The sequence below is a fragment of the Scyliorhinus canicula genome, chromosome 19 (assembly GCF_902713615.1).
Source record: "Scyliorhinus canicula chromosome 19, sScyCan1.1, whole genome shotgun sequence".
NCBI lineage: Eukaryota > Metazoa > Chordata > Chondrichthyes > Carcharhiniformes > Scyliorhinidae > Scyliorhinus > Scyliorhinus canicula.
The window spans coordinates 81,678,048-81,699,747 of NC_052164.1; the positions used below are offsets into that span (position 1 = coordinate 81,678,048).

Sequence of the window (21,700 nt, forward strand, 5' to 3'; positions counted from 1 at the left end):
CCGGCCCCGGGCGATTCTCCGACCCTGCGGGGGGTTGGAGAATTCCGCCCCAGATCACTGCTGAATGTTGCCAAAATTAAATATATTGTGACCCCAGTAAGCAATCACAGATTGGACACCCCACTTTTAGAATATAGGACACAACTGAATGGCTTCGTCAGACGTTACTCAGTGATGCGACGAGGATGTTAGATCTTGTGAGAGGCCTCTGGAGATTCGCGATGTTGGAATGCCTCAAGAGATCTAACAAACCATCAGGTATTTATATAAGTCAGCGCCCGATTCTCCCGAGGTCCGGGAATGAACGCCTGTGTCTGGGAGACCCTGCCATGGTGCCATTTAGCACTGGCCCACACAAACGTGGACCAGGTGTAACAGCATCTGGGGGAGGGGGGGCACTCTCAGGCCATCAGAGGCCCCTAGATTGAATCATAGAATCTCTTCAGTGCAGGAGGCCATTCGGTCCATAGAGTTTACACTGACTCTTTGAAAGACCACCCACCCCATCTAGGCCCAACCCCCGTCCTATCCCCATAACCCCATCCAACCTTTGGACACTATGTGGCAATTTAGCTTGGCCAATCCACCTGCACATCTTAGGACTGAGGGAGGAAACCGCAGCACCCGGGACTCTGCTTTTTGCACGTTAAATCGTACCCATGGACACCGATGAATAATGGACATCAATAGATAAATACTTATTCCCAGTACAATTATTTATTGTGTTCGTTTCTATCCTCCCATCCCGAGGTGACTGCTATTCACCGGAAGCAATACAACACCAGCAGATTTTCTTAGATAGGATCTATTCGGACATTATCCCTAAACTGTCTTGGATTGACCATGCCAGAATCCAAATGTTCATTTGTTTTGATCAATAAACTTGAGACCAGCTTCTATTTTGCCTTTCTGCACAACAGTCACCTTTGGCTTGTTTCAGCAAGCTGTGACTATGTGGTTCCAAAGCAGCCTACAATTAAATTGCAAGCAAATAATGTCACAGCTTGCCTTAATAGTAACCTGGCAACTTATTAAAACCCAGTGTAACAATCAATCAAAAGAACATAAGGTCACACTTAAATTTAAGCTCAATGGAGTCTCATGTTCTGTATTAAATCTGGGATAAACAGCTAATCTCAGTACCAGTGATTACGAGACCACTGGACTGTCATAGAAGTCCATCTGGTTCACTAATGTGCTTTAGAATCACGGAATCATAGCATTCGTACAGTGCAAAAGGAGGCCATTCGGCCCATTAAGTCTGCCCCATCCCTCCGAAAGCACACCTCACCTAGATACACTCCCCCACCCTATCTCTGTAACCCCATAACCACACCTAACCCACACATCTTTGGACACTAAAGGGCAATTTAACCTAACCCGCGCATCTTTGGACTGTGGGTGGCACAGTAGCACAGTGGTTGGCACTGCTGCATCGCAGCTCCAGGGATCCGGGTGACTGTCTGTGTGGAGTTTGCACTTTCTCCCGTGCCTGCGTGGGATTTCTCCGGGTGCTCCGGTTTCCTTCCACAGTCCAAAGATGTGCAGGTGAGGTGGATTGGCCACGCTAAATTACCCCTTAGTGTCAAAAATGTTAGGTGGGGTTATTGTGTTCCGGGGATGGGGGAATTGGAGGCTTGGCCTTAAGTAGGATGCTCTTTCCTGGTGCCGGTGCAGACTCCATGGGCAAAACGGCCTCCTTCTGCACTGTAAATATCTATGATTCTATGAAACTGGAGCACCGGGAGGAAATCCAGGCAGACACGGGGAGAACGTGCAAACGTCATGCGGACAGTTACCCAAAGCTGGAATTGAATCCGGGTCCCTGATGCTGCAAGGCAGCAGTGCAGTGCTAACCACTGTGCCACCGTGCCAATTCAGGGAAGGCAATCTGCCATCTTCACCTGGACTTGCCTACAAGTGACTGCAGTCCCACAGCCATGAGGTTAACTCCTCACTGAAATAACCTAGCAAGTAACTCAATTGCATCAAACTGCCATGAAAAAGCGACACCGTCATCGACCTAAGCACCAGATACAGCAGTGCACTCTACCCAGTCAACTTTATTACATTTCACATGTTGCAATGGTGGCATTTGGGTTATCAGTTCAGCAGCTATCATGTCTTAATGAATGTATTAGGGAGGAGAGGCAAATTCTAAATTCCACTGTTTGACTGAATATTGTTCAGGGGCTGATACACTTTTACATACATGTGAAATTCCTTTGTAAATATGGTGCCTCATTATTCCCCACTCTCACACAACATCTGGCAAAGCATTGCAATTATTTTACGCAATTGGTGATTTTTGAAAAATCATAATGTTGATTGCATTATGCACTTGTTTTGAAAAGAGCACTAACAATATTAACATTTTACTCTTTACAGCAGTTTATAATTAACTTATTGGCACCCCGACAAACCACTTTCAATATGCATAGATTAGGAAATCAGGATGTAAAAGAGCACATGATGTGGTGGAGCACTTGATATCTTTTAGACATAGCACATGAGCAAAGTGTGTGGCAAAATTAAATGGCTGTTGTTTATCTGTACCGGCGGAAACAGTCTCAAAATTAATCATTTTGTTCAATGATTCTTGATGGAAAAAGGAAAATACCTCCTTTACTTAAGGGTTGCCACGACGCCGAGGTCCCAGGTTCGATTCTGGCTCTGGGTCACTGTCCGTGTGGAGTTGCACATTCTGCCCGTGTTTGCAGGGGTTTTGCTCCCACAACACAAAGATGTGCAAGGTAGGTGGATTGGACACACTAAATTGCCCCTTAATTGGAAAAAATTAATTGCGTACTCGAAATTCATAAACAAAAAATACTTAAGGATTGCCAACCCTTAGCATTGCTGCCTATGGCGCTGAGGACCTGGGTTCGAATCCCGGCCCTGGGTCATTGTCCGTGTGGAGTTTGCACATTCTCCCCGTGTCTGCGTGGGTTTCACCCCCACAACAGAAAGATGTGCAGGATAGGTAGATTGGCCACTCGAAATTGCCCCTTAATTGGAAAAAATAATTGGGTACTCTAAATTTATTTTTAAAAAGGTTTGCCAACCCTGCAGGATTGGCCTGGAATTGATCAATCTTCAGGTCACTGTGCCATCCAGGATCAAAATCACAAGGAAGATAAAAATTGTTCTTTTTTACTTCTTTGACATTTCTTACAGATATAAAAATATTGAAAAATGAGAAAAAAATCTGTTTGGCTGCCAGTCAAGCATCATCCAATTGGGTAATGAGTCTTTTTGCTTTCCAGTTGGTGTAGAAAGGCAGTGCATCATAAGGATGGGTGTGTTGGGCAACAGACGGCTGGAGTGTGGAGGCAATCCATGCAATCAAATCTCCAGGGATACATTTAATATTGTTGATAATCCGAGCTATACTAGGCCAAAAAATAAATATATTTAACTTTTACTGATTGCATTGCTCATCACAGCAGAGATGAGGGGGTTTAATATGCCAATATCTATTGAATGTAGAATAATTAGTGGCAATCTGTTGAGGACTGTCCTTGGTAGCTGGTTTGACAAAGTGTTCATACTTCCAATAAAGTGACCCCCCCGTCAATTTGCTTTGGAGACTTGGACAACCTACAACAGGCACTTGAAAAATGAAATGAAATGAAAATCGCTTATTGTCATGAGTAGGCTTCAAATGAAGTTACTGTGAAAAGCCCCTAGTCGCCACATTCCGGCACCTGTTCGGGGAGGCTGTTACGGGAATCGAACCGTGCTGCTGGCTTGCCTTGGTCTGCTTTCAAAGCCAGCGATTAGCCCTGTGAGCTAAACAGCCCACTTCAAGGCACTGGAGAAATTCCACCAGCAGAACCTTGGCAAGATTCTCCCAATCTGGTGGCAAGAAAATGGTGACCTTTCCCAAGCCAACATACCCAGTGTCAAGGTGCAAATCACTGAAAACCAGCTTCCTGAACAGGACATGTCAATGCCGTCACTAGACTCCTGAAACAATTACTCTACTTGGGACTCATTTGTGGCAGGAGGCTCCCAGGAGGATAGTGGTATTGACTTAGTCTGAAAGCTGAAGAGGTGAGAGATGCTTGATGACTCATTGGGGAACCTGGCTTGTGACTGACCGAAATGGAAAGTTCAACCAGGAAGGCACCATACACATCGAAAGATGTCCTCAGGGCATACAGAGGTGAAGTCAAGATGTCAGAGGGAGCTTACAAACTTGCAAACAATCCATTTACCCAACCCTCCAAACATCACCAGCCCCACATGTGGCAGAGTCTACAGATCACATATTGGACCTATCATCCATCTCAGAACACATCAAACCAAAGTGGAAGCAAGTTCTCCGCTATTCCGAGGGACTACGGAAGAGGAGATAAAGATTAAATTCCGATAACCACAGCCCATTCAAAGTGGTTGCATGAAATGTCCCATGTGATTGATATCTTTAAGTCTTTTGCATTGGAAGGTCTGATTAAGGACATGATTTAACGAGAAAAAAAGAGTCCTGTTTTGGGTGTGTTTAATGGGGTGTTACTTGGCACCTGCAGGGCCAAGAATGACCCCGCTATCAAATGGTACACTTTTATTGGCCTTGACAAGGAATGTACTGCCCAGGCTCATTTACCTCACTTCCTGCACTGGTGAGCACTCAACCCTCCTAGGACGCCCTAACATGGCTTCCGGACTACCAAATGCCCCAACCTACTTGTTAGGGGATCCTCAAGCACCCCCTCGCCTTCCCTCAAAAGGGCAGGGAACCCCCCAGGCCTGATCCTTGACACAGGCAAGCTGGTATCCGGGCATCTCGACAGCGCCATGTTTGTGTGGACCAGTGCTAAACATTGCCATGGTGAGATCTTCCAGTTATGGGTATTCGATCCGGGGCCTCAGGAGCAGCGGGCTCACTTAAATATGGAAATATGGATCTCGCCCACTGAGGGTGAGATCCAGATCACGGGGCTGGATTCTCCCACCCCCCGCCAGGTCGAAGAATCGCCGGTGGAATGGAGTGGCGTGAACCACTCCGGCGTCGGGCCCCCCCGAAGGTGCGGAATCCTCCGCACCTTCAGGGGCTAGGCTGGCAGTGGAGTGTTTGGCACCATGCCAGCCGACGCAGAAGGGCTTGGCACCATGCCAACCGGCGTTGAAGGGCCTTCGCCGGCCAGCGCGAGTTGGCACATGCGCAGGAGCACCAGCGTGTGCTGGCGTCACCCAGCGCATGCGCAGGGGGGTTCTCCTCCGCACCAGCCATGGCGGAAGTTGACAGCAGCCGTAGCGGAGGGAAAGCGTGCCCCCACGGCGTAGGCCCACCGGCATGGGCACCGATCGCGGGCCAGGCCACTGTGGGGGCACCCCCCGGGGCCAGATCCCCTCATGCCCCCCCCCCACCCCCCCCCCCCCCACCCCCCCCCCCCCCCCCCCCCCCCCCCCGAGGGCTCTGCAGGCCGCCCGTGGAGCCAGGTCCCGCTGGTAAGGACCTGTTGTGATTTACGCCGGAGGGACCGGCCGAAAACGGGCGACCACTCGGCCCATCGCGGGCCAGAGAATCGCCTGGAGGGCCGCTGCCAACGGCCCCCGACCAGCTCGGCGCTATTCCTGCCCCCACCAAACCCCGGCGCCGGAGAATTCAGCAGCCAGCGGGGGCGGGATTCACCCCGCCCCCCAGCGATTTTCCGACCCGGCGGGGGGTCGGAGAATCCCGCCCAAAGTCTTATCTTCACATTGAAGATACGCTCAATTGTGTTGTGTGGTACTGCCACTGATCTTCGAACAGATCTAGCAGCTCAAGACTGAGCACTCATGAGGCATTATGGGCCATCAGCTGCAGCAGAATTGTATTTAACCACAATCTGTAATCCCATGGCCCAGCATATCCTCCACTATTACCTTGCAACTAAGCCAGGGGATCAATCCTGGTTCAATGAAAAGCACAGGAGGGCAAGCCAGGAGCAGTATCAGGCATATTTAACAATAATATATCAACTTGGTGAAGCTACAACACCGGGTCACTTGCATGCCAAACAGCATAAGCAGCAATAATAGAGAGGGCTAAACAACCACACAACCAATGGACCACCTGCTGGAGGTTCCCCTCCAAGTCACTCAATATCTTGACTTGGAAATATATTGCCGTTCCTTCACTGTTGCTGGGTCAAAATCCTGGAATCCCCTCACTAACAGCACTGTGTGTTTGCCTACACTTCAGGGCCTGCAGTGGTTCAAGAAAGTAGCCCACCACCACCTTCTCAAAGGGCAACTAAGGATGGGCAATAAATGCTGGCCAAGCCAGAGCTGCCCACATCCCATTACTGAGTAATAATTTAAAAAAACTATAATTCTTATGCTGGGGTTTCTCTAGTCTGAAGCTCCAATTGTAAGCTCACACTTTCAGCATTCATCTCACTGGTCAATCCGTACACAGACAGTCAGAGGTTCTTTGACAGTATTGCTACATCAGCACATAGGGCGGGATTCTCCGATGCCCTCGAATACGGCTATCGTATTCTCTGGCGCCGGTTTTTTGGGCAGGGGTGGGGATCACGCCACGCCGGTTGGGGGCTGTTGGTAGCGGCTCCCCCCAGGCAATTTTCTGGGCCCCGATGGGCCGAGCGGCCGCCCATTTTTGGCCACTCCCGCGGCATGGATTGGACATGGTCCCACATGACGGGACCTGGCAGGTAGGTTGGCTGGTGCGGTCCTCGGGGGGGCGCGGGGATCCCATCCCAGGGGGGGACGCCCACGGTGGCCTGGCCCGCGATTGGGGCCCACTGATCTGCGGGCGGGCCTGTGCTGTGGGGGCACTTCTTCCTTCTGTGTCGGCCTCCGTAGGGCTCCGCCATGGCCGGCGCGGAGAAGACACTCCGCTGCGCATGCACCAGAATACGCCGGCCGGTCTGCGCATGTGTGGAACCACACTGGCGGTTTTGCGCATGTGCTAACCTGCGCAGTCCCTTCGGCACCGTCTGGCGGGGCGCCAACCCCTCCGGCACCGACCTAGCCCCGGGAAGTGCGGACAATTCCGCTACTTCCAGTCGGCCCAACGCCGGAGTGGTTTGCGCCGTTTTTTACGCCGGCGTCGTGCCATCGCGCCGATTCAGGAGAATCCTGCCTCCTATCCTTGTTCAACATCAGGCACTGGATTCTCTGGTTCCCCCAGCGCGTGTTTCCTGGCGGCGCGCCGTTCGCTGGTGGCAGGCTTCTGTCTACCCGCCGCTTGGCAATGGGATTTCCCATTGAAGCCCCCCCCCATGCCGCCGGGAAACCCATGGGCGGGGTTGCACTGCTGGCAGGAAATGTGAATCGCAATGACCTTAGAATTCCAGCCCAGATCTTTCTATATCTATCTCAAAATTAGGTGAGTGAAGGCACAGTCTGTTTCACTGAGGTCCGCTTGACTGGAGTTTTTCATGATGCTGCAGCAAGCAAATATCTAATATGAGATCCTAAAAGTATAACAGTTGTTTTCAGTGCTGGATCATGTTGAAAATATGATTCCAGTAGTAATGAGTGAATGAGTTTTTGAAGTAGAAATTGTGGAAGAAATTGCCACATGTCTCAGAGAGGAAGGGCATTCCAGCTACAGATGAATTAACGGCTGAATCCTTTATATCTGGAATGGGCTTGAGGTGACTCCAATGAATTCTTTCTGCTGACGTCTCTGACTATTAAATACACTTGCTTAGATAAATGGATCTGATTGTATGTTATGCTGCAAACTGACTGGGTTAATTTTGACATTGAGTGATACCTGGGCAAAGACCTAGCTGTTAAATTCCGTAAAGATTTTCATAATTGCCTCACTCACTTAAATGTGTTGTGGACCAACTGGAAGAGAATACGGTCAATTCCATAAGGTTCTCAGTCAGTTTTTGTTGAATTCAGTGGATGTGGGTGTCACTGGTTGGGCCAGCATTTATTACCCATCCCTAATTACCCTTTAGCTAAACAGCATTTCTGATGTCAACCACATTGCTGTGGATTTGAAGGCCATATCAGGTAAGGGAAGGCAGACTTCCCTCCCCTAAAGGACATTAATCAACCAGATGGGCTTTTATGACAATTGACAATGGTTTCATGGTCATTATTAGTCTCTTCATTCCAGATTTTCACTGCATTTAAATTTCACCATCTGCCGTGGTGGGATTCGCATCTCGGTCTCCAGAACATTCCCCTAGGCCATGACAAAATTAAATGAAAATTGCTTATTGTCACAAGTAGGCTTCAAATGAAGTGACTGTGAAAAGCTCCTAGTTGCCAAATTCCGGCGCCTGTTCGGGGAGGCTGGTACGGGAATTGAACCCGTGCTGCTGGCCTGCCTTGGTCTGCTTTCAAAGCCAGCGATTTAGCCCTGTGCTAAACCAGTCTCTGGATTGTTAGTCAAATGACAATATCACTAAGCCACCGACTTCCCACCATGCGAGGCAGGCAGTGCTTGCAAATTCTCTCTTTCAGTTCCCCCATAATTCAGCACACATCATCATGTGATATAAACTGCACCTGCACTTCAGTAATGGTTACAATGGCTTCTTTGTGTTGTTTCAACAGTGGGGTAGCACCTCAAATGTAACTGGGTATTCAGTGGACCTCAGTGGACATGAAAGCCATGCATCAGTTTCAAAACTGGTGCAGGAAAGGCTAGGCGGTTGATCAGGATAAATATAGAAATAAGGGCAAGTTGAATCCCCATGGCATTTTTCTCAAAGCCCTCCCCTCAAAGGCCACACTCACACTGGACTGTCAAGTAAGATGAGGCTGAAGGAGAACGCCCAAGGCTGTTACTAGGTACGCAGGTGTATTTTCCAGAATCCTCAGGCTTGACTCGAAAGATGATCAAGGTTCCATCAATCAAAATCCGCACCCTCAGCTTCAGATCACTGTTAGAGACAAAAACAGGAACAAAAAAAAATCTTATTGATCGATTCAAAATGTTCCAGGTTTTATTCTTTCGGTATGACTTTAGTTACAGATGGTCAATAACCAATATTCTGGGAATCTAACAGTTGTTGACACTAGCAATGTTTGTCAGAAACAAATAAAGTTCCTGCCTGCTTATCTTCCACTAAATTAAACAAGATATGGAGATGCCGGCGTTGTACTGGGCTGAGCACAGGAAGAAGTCTTACAACACCAGGGACAATTTACAGTGGGCAAGTAAGTTTTAAAGTTTAGGGAATGGAGGGGGAAGTTGGACTCGCGGGGGAGGCATTCAGACACACGGCGGGTCGATCGGGCCAGGGGGTCAAGTTGGGGGTCTGGTTGGACTGTGGGGAAGGGGGGTGGGGGGGGGGGGGGGGGGGGGGGTGGCGGCGGTGGTAAGTCCGGTCGGGCCAGGGGGCCTCGGGTCAGGTTGGGCCGGGGAGCTGGTCAGACTCTGGGGGGAGGGCCAGGTTTGGAGAGGGTGTGGGGTGCCTCTACCCCCAGGGGATTCTCCGTTCCTGCATCTGGCCAATTGGGTTTCGCATTGTGGCCACCCCATGCCGCCGGGAAACCCGCGGGCGTGAGTGCGCTGCCGGCGAAGCGGGGGTTACCACCGACGGAGAATCCCACAGAAGGTCTTTAAGGGAAAGAAAATCAAACTGTTAGAAGAATTAGAATCAAACTGCTGAATTCCTTCCGTCATTAAAACTGATTTCTTTGGTTGTACAAGTGACTGTTTAAAGCCAATACTGAGGAATAAAGCTTGGAAAAGTGCAGCATTTTATAAATCACTCTGCACATTTCTCCAACATTCTTTGGCACAAATTGTTGTTAACCTAATCCCCTGCAGCCTTTCTGCTCCCAAGAGTCAGACATAAACTGGCAGTGATTATTGGGCATCCTCATTGCAGAAGTAATTGTAGGTGATGTTGTTTCAACACAAATGACTTATTCATCCCTTAGTCTTTAACTTTACAATTATATGTTTGATTGCATTGGCAACCTACTTGTGCCACAGTTATATATCTAAGGGCTAAAACTCTGCGGTCTCCCATTGCAGCTCTGGAAGGAGACCCATGGATCCATGTGGAATTTAAGTTCCTTGCTTTGTATTTTCAAGTGCCTTACTCGATTATACTGTACATTTTGACTATTACTGTCATGAATAAACTTCAAGGACAAATCCATACTCACACTGTCTTTTGTAAAACTAATTTTCGAGTGCAGTTCTCCCCCACTCTTAGGCCCTTACGACATGATTTGAGAGAGTAAGTTATTAAAGAGAAGACAGGCTCCAATGATTGATATGTTCTCGAAAATTGTTAACGTGCATTGTCTGGAATGTCTAGAATTGACAGGGCTTCAAACTTCAGCTCCAAGTGCTTGGCTTTTCTCATTCATTTTTGAAGATGTTCAATTAGCTTTAAAATATATATAGCTGTCCTACTTCAGCTGATAGGACACAATCAGTGTAACCATTTAGTTCATGCCAGTTTAGATTCTCAACCTTTGTTAGGTTATAGACACCATGCTTTGCTAAATGAGACAAGTTCTTCAACTCTGGAAGTCTAATCCCGCCAGTAGCCCAAGTGCATAACCTATCACACAAATCATTTGAGGTTTATTCCTTTCAAAGGCTGAAGGTTAAAGAACAGAGTTAGTAACTTGTTTTCAGCTATTTCCATGTGAAAACATTTTCTTCCTCACATTCATGGTACTTCGCACTGAGAATACTACTCTCCCACATCTTAGCCAAAAATTGGCGAGTGGCCAAATGGCCTGTCCACACCACAGCATGGGAGCAGCAGTCAGTCAAACATGACCAATCCACACCATAACATGGGCATTGACAGTCAGTCAATCTGCTGATGAAAATGAGGGCAATGACTGCTTTCTTCCCAAAGGTTGAATAAACTAGGATTGTTTTCATTCGAAAGATGGAGGCTGAGGGGAGACCTGATAGAAGTCTACAAAATCATGAGAGTCATAGACAGGGTGAATAATGAGAGGCTTTTTCCAAGGGTGCAAGTGTCAATTACAAGAGGGCACAGGTTCAAGGTGAGAGGGGGAATGTTTAAGGGAGATGTGCGGGGTATGTTTTTCACACAGTGAGTGGTGGGTGCCTGGAACGCGCTGCCAGAGGATGTGGTGGAAGCAGGCACATTAGCAACATTTAAGAGGCATCGGGATGGTACATGAATAGGGAGGAAATAGAGGGATACGGACTGAGTAAGGGCAGAAGGTTTTGTTTTAGTTAGGCCATCATGATCAGCACAGGCTTGGAGGGCCAAAGGGCCTGTTCCTGTGCTGTACTTTTCTTTGTTCTTTGTTTGTTCTTTGAGTTTGTGAAAGACAGTTAAACAGTAACAGAGGCAGGAAAAATAGCTGTAATGCTTGAAGATTTTAGCTTAAATCTTCTCGAGCAGGGAGGAACTAACAAAATGTTGTCAAATTAACCATGGAGTGAGAAAAACGTCTTTACCCAGAGGATGGTAAGAATGTGGAACTCATTATCACATGGCGTGGCTGATGTGCATAATATAGATTCATTTAGGAGGCAGCTAGTCAAGAATTTGAAGGAGAAGGAACTAAATGGCTACAATGTTAGATTTGGATGAGGAAAGATGAAGGAGGCACATATACTAGCATGGACTGATTGGGCCAAACGGCCTTTATCTGTGCCATACATCCAATGCAATCAAACTGACAAAAGCTTAGAATTTGAAAGACAGATACTTTATTACAGTGTGAAACAGTGGTTTTGTACTTTTCTTATTACGTCAGGGATGTGGTTTAATAATTTCCAGATAAACGTGATGAAAATTGCCCCCTTCTTTATCAGCTGCTATAATCCTAAAATAAATTATTTGGCCAACTCAATCCAGATCCAAAAAGACAGATGTTGGCATTAATTTGCTCCAAACGTGGGACTAATTGGCACTCAATCTTTAGTAGAATTCAGAAAGCTCACAGAGATATATCATGCAGGAAACACAACGCTCCTCTCTGTAATGAGACCTTTGTAAAACCTAGGAACTCTGTCCGAACAGAATAACTTTCCACTGAATGTACAGCTTTTTAATAAATTGTTCGCCAAGATTAACTAGCATGTACAAGATTTCAGGACAATTTAATTTGCAATTTAGTCTGATATTTACTTTCATTTTCTTTTCGACCTCTTGCTGCCTCACCCGTCACGCTCTGAGTGGGTGTGTAGGGCACGATGAGGAGGAAGTAGGTACACTCATAAGAATTGCTCGAAGAGATGAAGGTCAATGCCGTTTGCCTTTGACTATCTTGACAGTCACATGATACAATGGATAATGAACTTGTTGACTAATCATACGTGTCTATCTCTATAGTCGACAACAAACTCAGGCATTAGGTAAGGAAGCCTCAGTGGTGGAAGGTTCTGGAGATCAGGAATCCAAAGCCACTTGTTTCCCCCAATCCTATTCTCCCAAACATTTGATGATGCCACCTCATTATTGTTCACGAGGAAATGTGTGAGAACAATCCATTTTCCAATATTGCCTTTTTCCTATTACTCCTAATTTCCAATGATTGCACGGCTGGGACTGAGAGATTATCCTGAGGGAAAATGGTTGAAAGCCATCAGTCCACTCTTCTCTATATAAGCAAACTGATGCTGGAAATTGTCAATTGTGACATCCCCTTTTAAAAAAACAGGAGGGGACAGTGAGGCAGCAAATTATTTCAGTGTCATTAGATTATCAGCCCACAATATAAAATTAAATTACTGAGCACTCAGAGATAAGCACGTTAATCAGTGCCAGCCAGCATAAATTGCTGAAAAGCATGTTATGCTTGGGCAACTTTGTAGAGTTGCTTGAAGTAACAGAGAGATAGTTAAGGGAAATGTAGTTTTTTTTTAGCACATCTTCACACCCGCACTGTTTCCTACCATTTTGGAGAAGAATAAGGGGGAGTGCTGGATGGATTCCTGAACTGATTATCAACCCATTGAAACACGTTGAAAGCACATTTCCTAGCCAACAACTCCTGGCACTGGACTCAAACCTGGAGCATCTGGTTCAACGACAGGGATGCTACCTACTCTCTCACAAAGCTTTCCCTGGGAAATGCAGTGAATTCGTTTATAGAGATTTTCAAACATACTTGATAAGATACCACATAGGAATCTTATGTCAAAGGTAATGACATATTGTAAGGATCCTTCCTATTGATTCCGTTAATTCCCCTTTCTTTATTTTTGCCATTATCATTTTGATCCATAGATGCTTAATGGACATGTATCTTTATGTCAAGCAGCAGAGAGAATGAGGATTTAAAACGTTACAACAGAGGACACTCAGATTGTTTTGGACAGAAAAACACATGCTTTTGGGCACCCGAGAGTTGGGGAGGGACTTGGTTTAATTGGTTGGCTAGTGGCCAACGAATTGGCCAAAAGGCCGTACTTTGCCCAGTAACAGTTGGTGCTCTTTCTCTCTCTCTCTCTGTCTCTCTATCTCTCTCTGTCTCTCTGACTCTCTGTCTCTCTTTCTCTCTCACTATCTCTCTCTCTCTCTGAGTTTCTGTATTTCTGAAACTGCAGAGCCTGAATGAGTCTACAGTGAAAACCAATACAGACTGGAAACAGAAATCTCAACCTGAAAGCCTGGTTTGAAGAACAGTGTACTAGAAACAGCCATCTGAAACAAAGACTCTTATCTTTTAATTTTACTTAACATTCGTACACCCCTCCCCTCTGTATTTGTCTGTTTTGTGTGTGTATGTGTAGAGGATGGGGCAAGTTAAAGTGGGGGATTAGGAATTAGATGATAGTTAGCTTAGTGTATTTGCTGCATATTTCCTTATAGTTCTTGTTATGAATAAAATAATTGTGTTTAAATTTACAAACCTGGTGACTGTAATTATTGGGCAGTCAAAGGCCACGACTTTGGGTATTTTTCTAAGAATTATTGGTCAATTCAATTATGTTGCGACTCGGTTAAGGGTCATTGGAATCGACCATATTCTAGCCCAGGGTGTAATAACATTATTTGGAGGCTTGAGCCTGGATCTTTGGACCAGTAGACGATGAAGCTTGGGTTACAGTATAAATTAAAAAGAGACAGCAGGTTTGTAGCAATTTAACAGGATGGCTCTGGAAGCTGCCAAGATTTTTCTGCAGGTGGACAACCTATCTTTGGTTTATTTAAAAGAGCTTCGAAAAGTTAAGCTAGTCGAATTGGCAGGTGAATTAAAAATAGAGGTGCCAGCTAAAGCTAGGAAGGTCGAGATAACTGAGGGGTTTCTCAACATTCAAATATGAAAGAGATGCCAAAAACACAGCCTGGGTCCTGGCAACCATCTGGAGAATTAGCTAAAATCCGGCTATAAAAGAAACAATTAGTGATGCAACGAAAGGATAAAGAAATGGAGGTGCAGCACAATGGAAAATAAATGAAGATGGAAATGAGGAGGATGGAATTCAAGAGAGAGAGAGGAAAAAGCAAAAGAGAGAGAGTTCAAGCTTAAGGCACTGGAAATTGAAGGGGAGCTGCCAGGAACTCGAGTGAAGCTTAATCTTAGAACGGAACCCAGTGGTAATATGTTTAAATTTATACAGGCCCTCCCAAATTTCGTAGAAAAGGAGGTAGAAACATTTTTTTAGGGCTTTTGAGAAAATAACAACCCAAATGGAGGGGCCGAAAGAAAAGTTACATTATCCATGCAAAGTAAATTTATGGAGGGGGGCACAGGAAGTTTATGCTTCCTGTCAGATGGGGTGTCTAAGAATTATTATGAGGTAAAAAAGGCTATTTGGATGCATATAAATTGGTTCCCAAAGCATATAGGTATAGGGTTTGGAATTTAAGAAGACAGCCGGGACAGATATATGCTGAATTTGAAAGAGTTAAGCTGAACAATTTTGATAGATGGGTACGGGCATTGGAAGTTGCAACTACCTATGAGGCGCTGAGAGAGGTCAGCCTCTTAGAGGAATTTAAGAATCCTATACCTTCAATAATAAGAACCCATGTTGAAGACCAGAGAGTGAAGACTGCTAAATAAGCAGCAGTTATGGCTGACGATTATGAGCTGATCCATAAATCCATACATTTGGAAAAGAATAGGACATGGGAGAGTGAAAGGAAGACAGGTAGCCGAGGTAAGGAATGGATAGCTGGGATTGCTCCATGATCTCTTCCTCAGATCAGGAAGGAAGGTACTAAAGGTGTAGGTGAGACTCGAAAGCCTGGGTGTTATGATTGTAACAAGGTGGGACATGTTGGTTCAACATGTTGGAAGGTACAAGGAAGGCCCATGGGACTTGTTTGGAGTTCAAAAGGAGGATTCTGAAAAGGGAGTAAAAGTGAAGAATACCACAGGGCAGACTGTAACTTTAACTGGACTTAGGAGACCTGAGATAAACACTCCTGTGGCAGCATGTATGATGAATGAGGTAGATGTGAGGAGAGACATGCAGGTTTTGTCTAAGGGGAAGATTACCGCATTTTCCTCAACTGAGGTAGCCAAACCCATAACTATTTTAAGGGATACAGATGCCACGCAAACTCTATTACTGGAGAAAGATTTGTTCCCCCCAGAGAGAGTTCAATGTAAGTTAAGGTATTAGTGAAGGGGATAGGTGAAAATTATATCCCAGTTCCATTGTATAAAGTATAATTGTAGTGTGACTTAGTTTCAGATCCAATAGTTATTTGAGTGGTTAAGAAATTCCCATTGGATGGAATAGACTGAATTTTGGGGAATGATTTGACAGGACTGAAGGTTGTAGCTTCACCCATAATTATAGAGTGTCCGAGGGAAGTACTGCGGATAGCACATGAAATACCAAGGCAGGCCAGGAGGGAATTAAGAAAACTCATCGGGCATTAAATGACTCAAAGAAAGACATGCTGAAAGACATGAACTGGGATTCTCGCCAGGTTCTGTCGCCGGCGTCAAAAGCGGCGTGAGCCACTTCGGCGTCAACGAGCCTCCAGGCCCAGGTATTCACCCCTTCCCAGGGAGCTTGTATGGTGCTGGAGTGCTGTGCACTGCTCCGATGCTGAAAGCCGGCCCGCCAAGGCCGGCGCGGGTCTGCGCATGCGCACGACGGCTGACGCGTGTTCGCTCATGCGCGCCGCAGCCGGTTTGAGTTCATGCATGTGCGTGGGTTCCCGTCTCCGCGCCTGCCCATGGGCAATATGGCTGAGCCCTACAGGGGTTTGGCACGTAGGAACATAGGCACCCCCCCACGGAAATAGTCCGCCCACCAATCGGCAGGCCCCGATCGCGGGCCAGGCCTCCGTGGAGGCCCCCGCCCTCCCCGGAGTCGGATTCCCCCCACCCCTCCACCAAGACGGCCCCGCAGCCAGAACTCTGAGGTCCCGCCGGGTAGGACCATAAGTAACCTACGCCGGCGGACTCGGTCGAACTTGGCGGGCACTTGGCCCGTCGAGGCGTGGAGAATCGCCGGGGGGGGGGGGGGGGTGGTGGCTGCTTTCAACGGCCCCCGACCGGTGCGGAAGCGATCCTGCGGGAACCTGAGAATCGACGGGCCGCGTCGGAGCGGTGTGGCGCGATTCTCGAACCCCCCCCCCCCGGTGATTCTCCGACCTGGCGGGGAATCGGAGAATCGCGGCCATTGATCACATATCAAATGACAATGGTAGTGAATCTGATTCTGCTGATACTGATAAAATTATCTCTACGAGATTCATTCCTCACAGAAGTTTGAGAAATATAAAATCTAGTCGAGAACCTGATTTTGAACTCCCAAGTCGGAAGGTGATCCTAAGAAGGCAGAGTCCAACTCCAATAGTAATAATAGCGATGAAGATTCAGGTGAGAGTTCTGAATCCGATTTGGATTTTGATTATGAAGAAATATTAAACAACTGCTGTCAAATAGATCTATCACTAACTGATCTTAAACAGATGGCAAGTAATTCTTTCAAAGTTAGGAAAGAAAGAAAGAAAGAAAAGGAAAGAAAATTGCTTATTGTCACGAGTAGGCTTCAATGAAGTTACTGTGAAAAGCCCCTAGTCACCACATTCCGACGCCTGTCCGGGGAGGGTGGTACTGGAATCGGACCGTGCTGCTGGATTGCTTGGTCTGCTTTAAAAGCCAGCGATTTAACCCAGTGAGCTAACTCAGCCCCTGGAAGAAGACAACATATCAGAAGAAAAAAGTGAATTGGACTTTTCTAAAAGTAATTTGTTACTACCTCTGCAGTAATCCCGTCAGCATTCCCTTTCGGTGCAAATATCTCCCAAAGCATGCCTTTTTGAAGGAAAATATACATGGTAGCGTGGCATCAGCTATTCAGGATGAGGGCTGCAATGACTGTGAAATGACACTAAGGAAACAGCGGATCAACTCATTTTCTTTTAAAAGTGTCTTCAAGGTAAAGGAAGCAAATAGCAAAGGAAATAGCGAAAAATTTATTTTGAAAATAGAGAGGGCGAGATTCTCCGCACTCCCGACGGTGCGGAGAATAGCGTGGCTCGTAAAATTTTACGGCCACGCTGTTCCGACGCCCTCCCGCTATTCTCCCCCCCCCCACGCCCAACTCCCGACACGAATCGCTACCGCCGTTTTTTTACGGCCGGTAGCGATTCACAGCTGATAGATGGGCCGAGTTCCCAGCCCTTTATGGCTGTTTTTACGAACGGCAAACACACCTGGTCTGGCCGTTCGTAAAAACGGCCGTAAACACTCGCATTTTATAACCATGGCACCGATTGGCACGGCAGTACCACGGCCGTGCCAAGGGTGCCATGGGCCCGCGATCGGTGGGCACCGATCGCGGGCAGCGGGCCCGATGCCCGCGCACTATTTGTCCTTCCGCCACCCTGCAGTATCCATTCGCGGGGCGGCTGAGGGGCATCCCGGCCCGCGCATGCGCGGGTTTCGCGCAAATACGCGATGACGACATCCGCGCATGCGCGGGTTGGAGTCTTCCAATCCGCGCATGCGCGGCTGACGTCATATGACGCGTCAGCCAGCGCTAACTCGGGCAAGCGGGCTTAACGAAATTCGTTAAGCCCGTGATGCCGGAGCTTACGGCGTCGGGCTGCTAGCCCCGACCGGGGACCAGAATCGGTTCCCGGTCGGGAAGGGGGGGGGGGGCTGGCGTCAAACCCGCCCGGATTTGACGCCAGCCTTACGATTTCTCCCCATATGGGAGAATCTCGCCCAGAAGGTGGATGAAGAGCCATACAGTGATTCTGCAACCATATCTGTTAACTAAAGACAGAAAGTTAATGCAACCAACAATGTGCTATCTTTTGTTCTGATAATGATGTGAAAACTAGTTGCAGGCCACAACCACTTAAAGGAACAATGTCTATTCAATTCAACACATCCACCAAGGACACTCTGAGCCACATGTGTCACCTTGGTATATCTGAAAGTACAGAAGAGAGGTTGAAATCTGGAAAGCACAAATTGTATAAGTCAGTATGACTAAATGGAGATAAAAGCTGTGATTGCGAAGACTTTGATGAGGAAGTATAAGCGGTAAAACAAGGAATGGTGCATGTAAAGCCGACCAACTTTGGAAAGATTGAACCCTCATCTTTACTTGTTGCTGAAAGTAACCATGTGAAGGAAAAGAGATAATGTAAAGCTGGAGGGATTGAAGAGTGTTTATTGATTATAAATAAACCAAATATTTCCCTCAGAATTGACAATATTGCTGGTAGTTTGGCTGCAGAAGATTCTCGAAATTGGGAAAAACAGTCATTGGACAATCAGGAAAGACTGGCTGCATTTGACTAGAGACAGAAATGCAGAAGAAACTCATTCAGGGGGCTCTCTTTAATTTGGACAGTCAGAAACCTTACAAAGGGAAGTCTATTGCCTTTGACTTTGAAGAGAATGAAAATAAAGCACTATTTGAAGATAGTAGAGGGAGTTCTATAACCTAAGATGCAAACCTATTAGCAGAAGAAGAACAGAGAGAAGATCTAATGAAGATACTGGAAAAATATAGACAGAGTTATAGGGAAACACCAGGGTACACTCCGTTAACTAATCATGATGTAGACATAAGAAACTCTGAACCAATAAATTCATATCTGTCTCGACTAAAATCACAGAGACTGGCTCAGTTAGAGACTGAAATACAGTGCATTTTGGATATGTTGTGGAAACAAGTGAAAACACTGCGTCCGCAGAACACCAAGTAGAGTTTGTGAGGTTGATGGCCATGTTAGTGGGCGAACCATTGCTCGCTTCCCTGGACTTTTTCAGACCATTAGACTGGCCACAGATGCCAGTGACCTGGGGGTAGGGGCAGTGCTACCAGCTCTTCAGCATTTTGAGGTATATGTCTGACATAACAATAAACAATGCTTAGTTTATACGGAACATAATCTACTTGCGTTTATAGAAAAGTTTAAAACCCGGTGGGCAAGATTTTTCCGTTCGAGTTTATTATTCCAACAGTTTAATGTTAAAATTGTACACATCCCTGGAAATCATAATGTGATTGTGGATGCTTTGTCACGGGTTCAATGATTGACAAGTTATCAATGTAAAAACTGGGAAAGGAACTTATAAAATGGGGATGGACGGGTATATGTTTGTGATTTATATGTTGCATGTTGCATAACCAAAAGTCCGTGGCCTTACATTTTATTCCTTTTCGGGAGGGAGGTATGTTGATTCCCATATTTCCCCTTTATTTGTTTTTGCTGTTATCATTTTGATCCATGGATGTTTAATAGCCGCGTATCTTTAAATCAAGCAGCAGAGAGAATGAGGAGTTTAAACTTTACAATAGAGAACACCCTGTTAGCTTTGGACAGAAAAACCCGAGAGATGGAGTGGGACTTTCTTCTATTGGTTGGCTGGTGGCCAATGAATTGGCTAAAAGAATATACCCTACCTGGTAACAGGTGGTGATTGGGTCATGCCCGAGTGGAATTGGATTGTAGTTAACCAATTGTATTTGCTCCAAATTTCATTGTAGTTCTTAGTTATAAATAAACAGTAATTGTGTTTAAATTTACAAACCTGGGTGATTGTAATCATATCCAAATACTTTGGGTATTTTTTGAAGAATTATTGGTTAATTCAATTCGGTTGCCACCCTGGGTCAGAGGGGCTGGAATTGACCGCGCCTTAGCCCAGGGTGTTGTAGCACATCAAATGAAAGGAATATGGCCATAATGGATAGAACTGGTTTCAAGGAAAGAAAGGAAAATGGAAATTTCTCAGACTGAATGAATATTGAGTCCACTGTGTTGGAGCTACTCCAGTTTGTTTTATACTCAAGTAATCAGGACTTAGAAAGTGAGAGAACAATATCAAGTTTCTCGATTGTACCAAATTGGTTCAGTAATTAGATGGGCACACATGTGGCAGATGCAGTTTAATGTGAGGTAATACATCTTGGAGTTACGAATGGGGATAAGAGGTACACTTGAAATGGTAAAACTTTCAAGGAATTCCAGATTGAACATCTTGAGGTATAGAATACAGAAACAAGAATGCAATGTTGACCTTGTATGTAAGATCTTAGGCAGCAGTTTGAGTATTATGCACGGTTCTGAATGCTCTTTTGCAGGCAGCATATAAAGAATAACAAAGCAAAGAAAATGTGCAGTATAGATTTTCTAGGATGCTACCAAAGATGAGGGGTAACTAATGATATGTAGACAGACATGTAACTAAGGGGTTAAGCACAACACCCAGCTGTGGCATAATCGCTAGAGGGCATCACACGATCCAGTATTTAATCGCAGCTCACACAAGATCTCTCTCTCACTCCCAGCAGCAGCTGCAGGAAGAACATCAGTGTAGCAGAGAGATCTCAGTTAAGCCACCACGTGTAGCTTAGGTACAGTTTGAATAGTTAGTCATTCTCACTTTGTTGCTGGAGTTAGATCAGTAGAGTGTCAAACTCATTTATTAGTTTTGTCATTACTTAATAAATTCTTCCAGCTTACTTCGAAGACTCGAAGTGCCGATTTTCTAGGATGCTACCAAAGGTGAGGGGTAACGGGTAACAAGAGAGAGTTTTTCATTGCAACCAAGAACTGGTGGCCTGATGAAATTCCTGCAGAACAATAAGATGTTATAATGCAGTAAATAGTCATTGATTATTTTAATAGGGCATAAAGTTAAGGCAGTCACAAGAAACATGCAAAGTTAGAGAAGGATTCAAATGTGTGGCTGTACCACAGGCTGTTGATGAAGCGATGTTTATAAATTACGCTGCAACCAAATTAGATAATAGCTTGAAAAAGGAACATCAAAAGGAATGACTAGGAGAGCGGGATTAGATGGGAACTCCTTGAGAGAGAAAGCAAAACATGAGGCGATAAGCCAAATGGCCTGTCTCCGAGCTGTAATCCTCCATGATTCAGTGAAATGAGACAAGAAGCTAGGTAAGGTTTAGTTATTGGAAACAGTCACAGTCGTGATATGCAGCACACATGAGACTGATGGAGTTCTTCAACAAACAGCTTCATTCCTGAGGCTGCTGAACTGGAATGAATAAATACTGCACTTCTATAAAGTGCAATTAAGAAACACAATTAGAGTACTATTCTTTATGGCCAAAGACTCTAATGTCCATTGATCACTTCATTCCAACTGGCGTGCTGTTTCCTTCTGCTCTGTGCTAATTCAAAGAAATTCATGCTAAAGGTTTATGACATCCAGTTTTATTGTCTCTTTCGAGCTGACTAATATTTAATTTATTCCAATATCTCTGTGAATTAAGAAATCTGCCTGGGTTTGTTACAACCCTGTAATTCTATTTTATAACATCTGGCTTCTAGACACTAGCAGAAACCAATTCTGTCAAATG

At 45.8% G+C, this 21,700-nt stretch overlaps 1 protein-coding gene across 9 annotated transcripts in view; it reads right to left on the minus strand.

Annotated features, from left to right (window-relative positions):
- Nucleotides 1-21,700, minus strand: part of igsf9bb (immunoglobulin superfamily, member 9Bb) — an 827,780-nt gene that overhangs the window by 134,911 nt on the left and 671,169 nt on the right. For all 9 annotated transcript variants that reach the window (XR_005458187.1, XR_005458188.1, XR_005458191.1 and 6 more), the window contains exon 7: nt 8,713-8,858. Coding sequence is in view for 3 of the 9 variants with exons in the window: in XM_038779227.1 (XP_038635155.1) it covers nt 8,713-8,858 (146 nt within the window). In the remaining 6 variants the exon portion in view is untranslated. The remainder of the gene's footprint in view (nt 1-8,712; nt 8,859-21,700) is intronic.